Genomic DNA, 13,035 nt, shown 5'->3' with positions numbered 1-13,035 from the left:
GGCTGGTTGATGACATGACTATTAATAGGCATGGTGTTTGCGGAGCCCTGCTGCATGCTCGGCACCCCCACGGGGCTGTTCAAGTATCATGAGATGGTTCTGTCGTTCACTCCAGTTACGGATGAGGACATGGAGCCTCAGGAGACCTGATGACTTGCTCAGGCCTCTCTGCCGGGGTGAGGGAGGGCTTGGGTCTCGCCGGGGACTGTCTCCAGCCAAGCTCAGAGCGGCTGCCACTTCCCCACCTTCCCCTGCATGCATCTCTTTCAATTCCTGCGAATCTGCAGATTCCACTGCACACCCTTGTGCTGTGTTTTCACCCCTCCCTCCAGCCCCCTCTTCTTTGATTTCTCTATCATTTATTCTGGGCCTGTTATATGTCTAACCAATACCAACACATCCCATCGTTTCTTCATTACAGATGTTGGGGGTGTGGCTGTAAGCTTAGATGCCCTGGAGGCTTTGGGGATCCGGACCGTGGATATCATGGTACTCTCTGTATGTTCAGGGGACACATTCCAAGGCTCCCAGTGGACGCCTGAAACTTGATAGTACTCAGCCCTCTCTGTATACACTGTACTTTTGCTGTACTTAAATACTTACAGTGAAGTTTAGTTTGCAAATTAGGCACAGGAGAGTAGCTGAATTACTGGCATCACTTTTGCACCTTAGGGCCATTATGAAGATAAGCGTTCCTTGAATACACGCACTGAGAAACCACAATCAGTTCAGTGCAGTTCAGTCGCTCAGTTGTGTCTGACTCTTTGTGACCCCATGAACCGCAGCACACCAGGCCTCCCTGTCCATCACCAACTCCTGGAGTTTACTCAAACTCATGTCCATCGAGTCGGTGATGCAATCCAGCCATCTCATCCTTTGTCGTCCCCTTCTCCTCCGGCCTTCAATCTTTCCCAGCATCAGGGTCTTTTCCAGTGAGTCAGTTCTTCATATCAGGTGGCCAAACCACAATAGTCAGTCTGATAACCAAGACATTTATGAAGTGACTAGTGGGGTGATTCCTCTTAGGGGTGGGACGGACTTGGACGGGGCAGGATTTTGTCTCACTACTCAGAACGTTGTGCCATTTAAGACTTAAGAATTGTTTATTTCTGAAAGTTTCCGTTAATATTTTTGGACTGTGCTAGACCGGGATCATTGAAATAACAGAAAGCCAAACTGTGGATCACGGGAGAATTTTGTCATTTTGATGTCCCACCCTGTCATACAGCCATGTAAACTAGTTCAGACTGACTTCTTTTCACCCTCCTTTTCTTTTCATCCTTTGGTGAATTGCCGTGAATAGGGCAGTGGTTTGCAGGGAAAAGCCAAGGAGGGAAGGATGGGGAGGGGTGTGCATAGTGTACAAGTGACATTATCAGCATCTGAGTAAAGGAGGGTTGGTTATTTTATTAATTGACTTCCCATTGTATCAGAATAACATAATTCAGAAACATCTCAAAATGTTACAATAATACATGAATAGTCAACCTTAGTTCAGTTCAGTTGCTCAGTCATGTCCGACTCTTTGCGACCCCATGGACTGGAGCCCCAGGCAAGAATGCTGGAGTGGGTTGCCATTTCCTTCTCCAGGGGATCTTCCCAACCCAGGGATCGAACCCAGGCCTCCCGCATTGTAGGCAGGCACTTTACCGTCTGAGCCACCAGGGAAGCCCATGGAAAAACCATAGCTCTGACTAGATGGACCTTTGTTAGTAAAGTAATGTCTCTGCTTTTTAATATACTGTCTAGGTTGGTCATAACTTTTCTTCCAAGGAGCAAGCATCTTTTAATTTCATGGCTGTAGTCACCATTCACAGTGATTTTGGAGTCCAAGAAAATAAAGTCTGACACTGTTTCCACTGTTCCCCCATCTATTTGCCATGAAATGATGGGACTGGATGCCATGATCTAGTTTTCTGAATTGAGTTTTAAGCCAGCTTCTTCACTCTCCTCGTTTACTTTCATCAAGAGGCGCTTTAGTTCCTCTTCTCTTTCTGCCATAAGGGTGGTGTCATCTGCATATCTGAGGTTATTGATGTTTCTCCTGGCAATCTTGATTCCAGCTTGTGCTTCATCCTGTCTGCCTCACTGAAATGTAATATTTATTCAGAAGAGTTTTCTTTAACCAAGTCTTCTATGAATCTTAAGCTACAAAATTGTACTTAGAATTCAAGGACTAGGATAAATTCTAAGTATTTCTCCTTTTCTATAGTAGCTTTTGCTCTGTAGATTTTTAAAAATTAATTTATTTTTAAATTGGAGGATAATTGCTTTACAGTGTTGTGTTGGTTTCTGCCGTACAGCAATGCGAATCAGCCATAATTATACACACACACACACACATATATATATTCCCTCCGTCTTGAGCCTCCCTCCCCCTTCCCACCTCACCCCTGTAGGGTGTCGGAGCCTCACCCCTGTAGGGTGTCGGAGTACCAGGCTGAACTCGCGTGTTACACAGCCGCTTCCCACCAGCCCTCTGTTCTACACGTGGTAGTGTGTATGTGTCAGTGTTGCTCTCTCAGTTCGTGCCCCCCTCTCCTCCCCCTGCAAATCCCTTCTCTGTGTCTGTGTCTCGTTCCTGTCCTGCAAATAGGTTCATCAGTGCCGTTTTTCTAGATCTTGTAAGCAAAGGTCATTTGGTTTACAGTTGACTTAACTCGTTTCTTTCTGAAACAGTTCATGTTTTTAAATGAAAATGCATTTATGGGTATTTTTTTTTCTAGCCTTCATTTGGATTTCATAACCAGTTTGTGAAAATTTAGTTCTAAAATAATTGCACAGAATGTGGCTGTGTATCAGCATTAAAATGCTTCTGTCTTTTCTGTTAAATGAAGGACATGTCAGAGTTTCAGATCCTTTGCTGTACAAGAGAAATAGTTAAATCTATGTTAATTTATCCTGTGTTTGAATAAGAAATAAATGAACCTTTGCTCAAGGTGACCCTTAATGTAGAGCATCAGCACTTGAATTTTATCAGCTTTTATTTTGCTTTAATCCTCTATTTACGTCTTCCTTTTAGGGAGGCAGTTTTTTAACGAGATACAATTTTCAAAATACATGTGCCCTCTTTGCAGTTAAGAATATTTTGTGGAGCCTTTTCACACATTTTTGAAACTTGGAAGCAGACACTAAAAATGTGTTGATTACATCGGTTTCTGCCAAAACAGTTGAAACATCGTTGAAGAGATTGTCTTTGAAAGCAAACATCCAGGCTTGGAAATATTTGTGTGTTTTGACACATTCAGTATGGAATTTGCTTTTGCCTGACTAGAGTGTCCAGCAGTGTGAGTAAAAGATTGTTAGGAATAACCCCCAGTCTGGTGCAGTCACTTCCGCACACATGGGCAGGCACCGTTCTGAACCTTGTGTGTGTGTATGTGTGTGTGTGTGTGGACATCTCCATGAGAGGAGACCAAGGCCCAGGAAGCCGTGGGGTTGGGATGGAACACAGGTCACCGCCCTCCGTGGCTCTGCAGTACCTTTCCCCCCAAGGATCAGCTTTCATTCTTGAAATTATTGTGTTAACAGAGGTGGAAGCATCCTGAGATGACCCTTTCCAACCTCCTGCATTCCTCCTTGGTAGTACCTGAACTCTCTCAATTAGAGTGTAAACTCTCTTGTAGATTTGAACACAAACGTGAAGGAATTGAAATTCCGTGGATGGTGCTTGCGTCCAGCTCTCTGAACCAGTAGGGATTTGGGTTCTGCAGGGAGGAACGTTTGACAACTACCTTTCCGACACCCACCGTGTCAGTTTTTGCTTCTGTAAAATGAGCTGGTTTCTCAGTAAACAAAACTCTTCCTGAAATGCCATGGAGTGTCACTGTCGATTTGGTGTAGCAGAGGAAAGGGGACTTAGCTTTTGAGTCAGAAGACTTAAATGTTTTTTCTAATTAAATTTCTTTTGTAATTGAAGTCTAGTTGATTTACACTGTTGTGTTAATTTCTGCTGTATAGCAGAGTGATTCAGTTATATATATACATGTATGTGTGTGTGTATATGTATATACACACATTCTTTTTTATGTTCTTTTGCATTATAGTTTATCACAGGACTCTGAATATAGTCCCTGTATAGCGCTGTGTGGTAGAACGCTGTTTATCCCTCCCATATATGATAGTTTGCATCTGCTATTCCCCGCCTCCCCGACCTTCGAAACCACAAGGTTCTCTCTGTCTGTGGGTCTGTTAGGTTCCATAGATGTGTTCATTTGTGTCATATTTCAGAGTCCACATATAAGTATTGCCATGTGGCATTTGTCTTTCTCTTTCTGAGATGTTTTCACTTAGTGTGATAATCTCTAGTTGCCTCCATGTTGCTGCAGATGGCGTTATTTTGTTCTTTTTTGTGGCTGAATAACATTCCGTTGTATATATGTGCCACGTCTTCTTTATCCATTTATCTGTTGATGGGCATTCAGGTCTTCTCCATGCCTTGGCTATTGTGGACAGTGCTGCTATGAACATAGGGGTGTGTGTATCTTTTCGAGTTACAGTTTTGCCTGGATATGCGCCTAGGAGTGGGATTGCTGGATCATACGGTAATTCTATTTTTGGTGTTTTGAGAAACCTCCATACTGTTTTTTATAGAGGCTGCATCAACTTACGTTCTCACCAGCGCTGTAGGAGGGTTCCCTTCTCTCCACACCCTCTCCAGCATTTGTTATCTGTAGATTTTTAATGATGGCCACTGTGACCAGTGTGAGTATAGTCTAGTGTTGTGTCCGACTGTTTGTGACCCCATGGGCTGTACCCCGCCAGGCTCCTCTGTCCATGGGGTTCTCCAGGCAAGAACACTGGAGTGGGTTGCCATTTCCTTCTCCACCTTGACCCTTAACCCTTACACAGTCGAGTGGAGGCATCTCTCCAGCACTGAGAGTGAGCACCCACCGGGCTTCCTGACCCGGAGGAAAGATCGGTCCGAGTTGGCAGGATAGGTGTCTATTCTAAATGTGAAGGAGAGAGTTCACTCTCCTCTTGCAGGTCCTGAGCTGGAATTTAGGACCCTCAGGTCCGTGCCTCGGGCCCTCCCAGCCGGCCTGCTGAGACCCTGGACACGTCCCGGAGCCTCCTGTGTCCTCAGCTTGTTCACCAGTGAAACCAGGGGCTGACAGCGGGCTCCGCGGTCTTCCAGTTAGAGTTCCCTGGATTCCTTAATCCTTTCCTATAGTCATAGCTTCTCTAGGTTATGTTTCTTAGTCCTCTCAGCCTCAGAGATGTTGCCTTTCTGCTGTTACATGTCTGATTATTTAACCTTTTCATAAATTCTAATTTAATTTTTTAAAAATTTAAAATTGCCTTTGCCTTAGATAGAATTAAATATGATAAAACTGTGAATAGTGTCCTGGGGCTGTGTGAGTCAGCTTTGGAAATTGGCCTTGGCGTGCTCTCCCTTCCCACATGCCAGAACTATGACAGCATCGTGGTGAAAAGTGGGTGCGGCTGCGCCCAGTCTTCTCGTGGCTTTGACTTTGCTCAGAGGACTGAGGCTGGCAGCCTCAGCTGACCAGCACGGGAGGCTTGGCCCTCCATGCCTGCGCCCCACACCTCCCACCCCCACTCCCCACCCCCCACCCCCGTCCGCAGGAACGGAAGTCAAGTGAGCATTCTGATGGAGGTGTCGGCTTCTTTTCTTGCATTGAAAAGACATTTCAAAACTATATCCCGGGTTAAGTTTCTGACACTGTTTTACAGAAACGAGATGACACTTGGGTAGCGTTGGGCTCTCGCTGAGTAATCTCCAGGCCTGGGTTCGCTGCCGGGCACTCCTAGACAGTGGCTGGGGGTGTGGCAGTTACTGCGAAGTGACCTTAGTTGGAAACCTTTTATTTCCTAAGGTGACAAGGGTTACATGATAGGCTAAAACTCATTCATCCCCAGTGCAAACATGACACTTCTGATGCTTCCTCCCCCTCCTCCCTACGTTCCTCCCCCTCCTTCCCCCCTTCCCCTCCCTCCATTCCCCCTCCCTCCTCCCCTTCCCTGTCCCTGGCCTTCCCCTCTCTCCCTTCCCGCAGGTCTCCCGCCCCTTGAGCACTTCAGTCTGTGTTGAGCTGGGCATGGGGGGCGGGGATGCTCCAGGGGAGAAGCGGCCTGAGCAGAGCCCCTGCGGAGAGAGGGCGTCTGATGCCGTGTGGTTTGACCATGGAACAGAAGGCGAATGGCCTGGGCCTGGGCAGACCAGCCAAGACTGACGTGGATCGATGTGTCCGTGGGGTGAGGGGCGGGTGTGGTGCGCGGAGCCTGTTTAGGAGACCGTTACTCACCTGAGACCAGGGCTCGGTTCCAGAGGCGGGAGGCTCTCCTGAGCCCGGTGTGGTTCTAGGTCTGTCGTGGCTGTGTCTTAGGAGGGGTTGATGCTGACACGGGAACCTGGAGGTGGTGATCTTGACTAAAGGTAGTTGCTTCTGCTCCCCACAGTCCCGGGGCAGCCTGTGCCCCCCGGAGTCTGCTGCTGTCTCTCCAGGGCATGGGAAGTGTGCAGGTGCCCAGCTTTGGCAGCGCTGACCCTCGGCGGGACCGCCCGCGCTCCGCGCCTGACCCCTCCCCACGCCCCACACACCAGCTCCTCTCCCGCCTCCTGTGAGCAGAGTCACGAGCGCTGACCCCCTCTTTCTGTCTGCTCACCCCTTCTTACTTTCCATGGAATGACTGGGACAGAAGCTGAGACTCAACAGGCTGAGGAGTAAAGATAAAGGTTACAAAGGGCAGAGTGGGCTCTCCAGGTGCTTTACCAAGAGAGAGAGGTGGTGCTGGTGCTAAGTCACTTCAGTCGGGTCCAACTCTGTGCGACCCCACAGATGGCAGCCCACCAGGCTCCCCCGTCCCTGGGACTCTCCAGGCAAGAACGCTGGAGTGGGTTGCCATTTCCTTCTCCGATACATGAAAGTGAAAAGTGAAAGTGAAGTCGCCCAGTCATGTCCGACTAGCGACCCCATGGACTGCAGCCCACCAGGCTCCTCCGTCCATGAGATTTTCCAGGCAAGAGTACTGGAGTGGGTTGCCATTGCCTTCTCCGGATGGTGCTGAGTACAGAGGAAACGGGTTTATGAAGGTTATTTGTTTTTACTCATTTTAGGACGGAAGAGACTTGGGCATTGTACATAATGAGAGCAAACACCCAGAGGGGAGCCCCTCACAGAGACCCAGGGTGACAGGCCAGGGCCCTTACGTGTCTCTCTCTTCTCTGTGAAGATGATGAAAGGTGATGTCAAACACAGTAGGAGAGCAGGTGGGGTAGGCGTTTCACTGCATAGGGAAGAGTGGACAGAAGTTCTCAGAGGGATAGGAAGACTGGCCACTGAGGACGCTGAGGAGAAAAGGCGTGTTTCCTGGAGCCCCTAGCCGAGATCAGAGCTGGGGTTCGAGGAGGCAGTGGTCCACATGGGACGCGGACATCCCCACAGAGGAGACAGACTGCCTAGATCGGGGCTGAGGCTCGTCTGGGTGGCTGCAGGGTGAGGAAGTTGAGGACAGCGGGTGAAGTGAGGGGTTACGTGGTGGAGACAGAGGGATGAGGCGGCGAAGCCAGCGGAGGGCTCAGAGACGGGGCAGAGTCGGGCCGGCGCAGAACCACACGGTGCTGCTGGGCCTCTGGTCGGTCCCGCTGGAGCTGGGGAGTGAAAGTGCTGGAAAAATGGCCGTTGCTGTCGGAAGCCACAGACTTGCAGTGGACTGGGTCAAGTTCAAGGTAACGAGATCCAGCTGAGGGTATGTGACTGGTCGGCATGGCGAGAAGGCTGAGGCCTGTGAGGATGGGTCCCTGGATGTAGACAGGGACCCCCGGCAGATACTAGATGCTGGGAGCACGGGTCATCTTGAGGACAGGAAGGAGGTGGTGGCACAAAAATGACCAGATATGTAAAGGCGAGGTCTTTGTGCCTCAGATAATAATCTGAAAGCTGCTGCTTTCCATCATTGGGGGAGGTGGGAAGCGTGCCCTGCCTGTGTGCCTGCTGGTGTCCAGGACTTAACGCGCTGCGGGGCGTGGTGGCGGGGGTTCAGTGGAAAGGCCAAAGCAGGGTGGTGGAGGTAAGCAGATTTTGTTTCCTGCAGAGTATATGCTTCTGGAAAGTTGGGAGTGGAAGTTGGGAATGGAGGCAGACTGGGTCCGGGGAAAGGAAGCAGAGGTGAAAGAAGGTCCTAGAGGCTCCGTGGGAGGCAGCACGCGCCCTCCAGTGGCGGCCGGCAGTGACTCGGAGGAGAGTCACGCAGGCTTCCAGCATCCAGGAGGAGCTCTGGTCTGAAACATCTTGTTTGTGTTGGATGCTGGCTAGCAGGTCACTGGTGAGAGGCCTGAAGCAACCAGTACTGCTCATCAAGTGGTGGGAGAAGCTGACATTTGTAGAGTTTTCTACCTGCGAGCCCTGTGCTGAGCACTTAATGTAGGTCATCTTGTCTAAACTTTAGAAAGATGTTATTACATCATCATTTATATTTCAAAAAGGAGGAAGATGGGCTTTAGGGAGATGATGTGAATAGCTCTAGGTCTCTTCTTTTAATTGAAGTAGAGTTAATTTACAGCGAGCGTTGCCTTGATTTCCAATATACAGCAAGGTGATTCATTTATACATATATGTATATATTCTTTTTCGTATTCTTTTCCAGTACAGATTACTACAAGATATTGTGTAGAGACCTCTGTAGGTCCTTGTTATTTAACTCTTTTATATATAGTAGCGTGTATATGTTAATCCTAACCTAATTTATCGCTCCCCCCACGTTTCCTCTTGGATGACCATAAGCTTGTTTTTTAAGTCTGTGAGTCTTTTCCTGTTTTCTAAATAAATTCGTTTGTATCATTTTTTAAGAGTCCACATATCAGTGATACCATATGATATTTGTCTTTCTCTGTCTTCACTTAGTTTGGTCATCTCTAGATCTGCCCACGTTAAGTAGCTCTGGGTCTTAATCCTGTTAACAGTTGCACTTGGGATTTGAACCCAGACAGCAGGAGCTGAAACCTTCTGTGATCTCTGTGTACCTCCAGGATTTGGAGGAAGAGGCCTGGTTCCTTCCTAGAATCCCACCTGGCCTGCCCTTGATGGAGGAGTCAGGTTGTTCTGCTGATTTTATATTAGGAGTCGTGAGTGGCAACTTCAGATTTACAGTGTTTAGCATTTGGTTAATTTTTCTTTTTAATTTTTTTGCACCGTATCTTAGTTAGATATACCTAGGTACATATAAAAGTTAGATATACCTAGGTAGGCAATGGTGAGTGGTAACAGTATATCTAAAAATGCTTTAATTTCCTAGTGGGAATAATAGATGATTGGAAATTGAAGGAGAAGGTGAAAGGCTTGACTTATTAGTGGTCTTTGATATGTAAAAATTTGGTTCATAACATATTTGAATATACCCCTTAAAACTATAGCTTTTAACCTAGTGTCTGCATGTGCAGTGGTCTGATAGAGTGTATGTGAGTGTAACATGCTACAACAAGATTTGGGAACTTTCAGGAACTCATGTAATAAAATATATTATTTTCTCCTGGTTGATGTTTAGTCATTTTCAGGCCTGTTAACTCTTCTTCCTTAATCCTGGATGTGCTGGGCAGCACTGTAGCCTGTTAAACTTACCATATGGTTGAAATGTGTTGACTTTCCTTGTTAATAGGCAGTTACCTTTGGCCCTGGACTGGACTGGAACATTCTTGACCCTGCAGAAATCAGTCCCTGCCTCTACCCAGCTATTGCCCTTTTTTTTATACTGCTATAAATACCACCCTGTGTTCTCAGGTTTTCCAGAAACAGCTAATTTTACATGTACAGGCATAGATCTTTTTAAAAATTTTTATTGAAGTGTACACTTCTGCTTTGCAGCAGAGCAGCTTAGTTATACGTTTGTGTCTACAGTCCTCTTCATATTCTCCTCCATTCTGGTTTTCCGCAGGAACCTGGTTCTGGTTCCCTGTGCTGTGCAGCAGGACCTTGTCGGTTTCCGCACCGTGTGTAATAGTTTACATCTGCCAGTCCCGCACGCCCACGCCCCCTCTCCACTCCCCTCCCCCTGGCAGCCACATGCCTGTTCTCTGTGACCAGGAGTCTCCTTCTGTTTCGTAGATAGGTTCGTCTGTGTCGTATTTTAGGTTCCACATAAACGTGTCAGTGTGATCATCTCTGGGTCCGTCCATGTTGTTGCAAGTGGCATTGTTCCATTCCTTTGTATGACGGAGTAATATTCCAGTGAATATGTGCACCACATCTTTATCTGTTCGTCTTTCTAGACTAAAGGGCTTCTTTAGTCCAGTTTTTAAGCTTTCTGCTGTCAGTTGCCTGCCTGCCTGTGTGAACCTCTACCTCTGTGTCGTTTTTAGTGTCTTAGGCTCTCAGACTTAAGACTGAAGAGAGTCTTAAATAGTCCCTGCTCCTGCTTGCTCTCCCCTGTTCTGTAGAAGAGGATGCTGGCTCACAGGCCTGAAAGGACGTCCCTGAGTAAGGGGACCGGTGGCCAGCTCTCGAGGCTGGGTCTGGACTTGAGGGGTTTTCCTTCCTATGTAGTATAACCCCCCCGTCCCACCGCCTTCCTTTCCATCTGACCCCGGTTGGCCGCCTGTCCTGAACCCCGGCTTGGAGGGCGTCCCTGAGTGAGGGGACCGGTGGCCAGCTCTCGAGGCTAGGTCCGGACTTGAGGGGTTTTCCTTCCTATGTAGTATAACCCCCCCTGTCCCACCGCCTTCCTTTCCATTTGACCCCGGTCGGCCGCCTGTCCTGAACCCCGGCTTGGAGGGCGTCCCTGAGTGAGGGGACCGGTGGCCAGCTCTCGAGGCTGGGTCCGGACTTGAGGGGTTTTCCTTCCTGTGTAGGATGACCCCCCGCCCTACTGCCTTCCTTTCCATCTGACCCTGGTCGGCCTCCTGTCCTGACCCCCGGCTTGGCATCACCACTGACTGAGGGAACAGTTGTTTGCTGGTGTTAATCCCGGCTGGGGAGTCACTGTCTGACCCCTGCCAGAGTCACTTGGTGCCTTAACATCATTATCAGCAGGTTAAATAGGACCCTTATCAAAGGGCCACGAGCAAATGGAGATCATGTGAACTGGTGACTGTTTCATTATCATTCAGTGGAAGAGATTAAAAAAAAAAAAATAAGGCAAACAAAGTGTCGGGAAAAATTATTTGATGAAAATTTCCCATTGGGTAAACTGAACAAAGCTTCATGAGAAAATCAGGAAGACTTCTGGCCAAATAGTTAAGCAGTGTGGTTAGTTGGAGAGGGAGCTGTTCTCCTTTTCTTTACACAGAATACCTGCTGGATCAGATTCTGCTCTGAAGACGGGTAACGTAGATTAATTTGTAGGTTCTACTGTGATCCATTCGAACTTGGAAAAACAATGTGCTTAAGTTGTTTGAACAGATCTGATTAGTAAAGAGGAATGGAGACTTTTCAGCGCTGGGACATTTTGGTATGAAAAAAAAATGAGATGCTTGGGTTAAATCCTCCTTTTCTACCTGTTGATCTCTTTGAAACTCAGGTTCCCTCGATGGAGATGGGGGAAACGTTGTCATCTTATAAGTGAGAGGAGGATTAAGTAAAAAGTGCTTGGCACATAGTAGGCTCTTAATCTGAGTTAGCTTCCTTCCTTCCTAATGGTTTACCATTCTCTGTTCCGTTTAGATATCTGATATCCATGTTACTGGTGAGTCAGAAGACATGTCAGCGAAAGAGAGACTGTTACTGTGGACGCAGCAGGCCACGGAGGGTTATGCTGGGATTCGGTGTGAAAATTTCACCACCTGCTGGAGAGATGGGAAACTATTTAATGCCATCATTCATAAATACAGGTATGAAGTTTGAGTTTTCCCGCCCTTTGATAAATCTAAGTGTTTCTTTCATTTCCAAATTTTTTTTTAACAGCAACTACCTTGGCATTTATTAATTGTCAGAAAGCTTCACAGTCGGTTTTGTGATCAGAAAATAAAGTAAGATTTCAGTTTGTTTTCTCTGCAAAATTGTTGAATTTCTGAAACATAAAGGATCATTTGCTTTCTTAAAAGGTTAGCATTGCCACATGGTATTCCCAAGATCTGACCTCAAAAGCTTCTCAAGTTTTACCATCCACAGAATCTTTATTTGTAACTGAGACCCATCTGTTTTCCACCTAAAGCTTCTTCAGCAGTTTATAGCAAAGTACGAGAAGTTGATCCAAAACAGTCATCATGGAGCTTACCCTTTTACTACCCTTATCAACCTTTAGAAACACTTGATTCTGCCCAAAGTGTCTTAAAACCCAAGAATACTGGAGTGGGCAGCCAATCCCTTTTCCAGTGGATCTTCCCGACCCAGGAATAGAACTGGGGTTTTCTGCGTTGCAGATGGATTCTTTACCAACTGAGCTATCAGGGAAGCCCCTTGATTCTGCAAAGGTATCTTAATTATTGTTTGGAGCTGGTGGCAGAGAGGAACAAGTGTGTTTATTTCCAGGAAAAGCATAAGCTTATCATTATCTTTGAGCTGTTTTGAGAAAGCTTGTAAACTTGAAGCAAGCTTCAAACCCTCTCAGCAAAAACCTCTAGTTGATGAATTAAATCTTGGTAAGTTTTTAGTGACCCCTAGTAAATAAATCGGAGAAGGCAATGGCACCCCACTCCAGTACTCTTGCCTAGAAAATCCCATGGACGGAGGAGCCTAGTAGGCTACAGTCCATGGGATCGCTAAGAGTCGGACACCACTGAGCGACTTCACTTTCACAATTCACTTTCATGCGTTGGAGAAGGAAATGGCAGCCCACTCCAGTGTTCTTGCCTGGAGAATCCCAGGGACGGGGCAGCCTGGTAGGCTACCGTCTATGGGGTCACACAGAGTCGGACACGACTGAAGTGACTTAGCATAGCATAGCATAGCATAGTAAATAAATAGAATATGCCATACTGGACATGTTCCATCCATATTGAACAATCTCATTCTCCTGATCCTGCCACCTCTCAGTCTTGGCGTTGGCATTGCTTGTCTCGCAGAGACTTAGCAAACCCAGCTTGAGTCCAAGCTTGCTATCTTGGCTTGCTCCTCGGAGTCAGGCATGTCTGGCTTTAAT

At 47.2% G+C, this 13,035-nt stretch overlaps 1 protein-coding gene across 28 annotated transcripts in view; it reads left to right on the top strand.

The window, feature by feature from the left end:
- DST (dystonin) overlaps positions 1 to 13,035 on the top strand; it is a 513,843-nt gene that overhangs the window by 274,245 nt on the left and 226,563 nt on the right. For all 28 annotated transcript variants that reach the window (XM_045163432.1, XM_045163439.1, XM_045163440.1 and 25 more), the window contains one exon: positions 11,619 to 11,785. In XM_045163432.1, coding sequence (XP_045019367.1) covers positions 11,619 to 11,785 — 167 coding nt within the window. The remainder of the gene's footprint in view (positions 1 to 11,618; positions 11,786 to 13,035) is intronic.

The sequence above is a fragment of the Bubalus bubalis genome, chromosome 2, assembly GCF_019923935.1.
Source record: "Bubalus bubalis isolate 160015118507 breed Murrah chromosome 2, NDDB_SH_1, whole genome shotgun sequence".
Taxonomy (NCBI): domain Eukaryota; kingdom Metazoa; phylum Chordata; class Mammalia; order Artiodactyla; family Bovidae; genus Bubalus; species Bubalus bubalis.
This window is presented reverse-complemented; position numbering and strand designations above follow the sequence as displayed.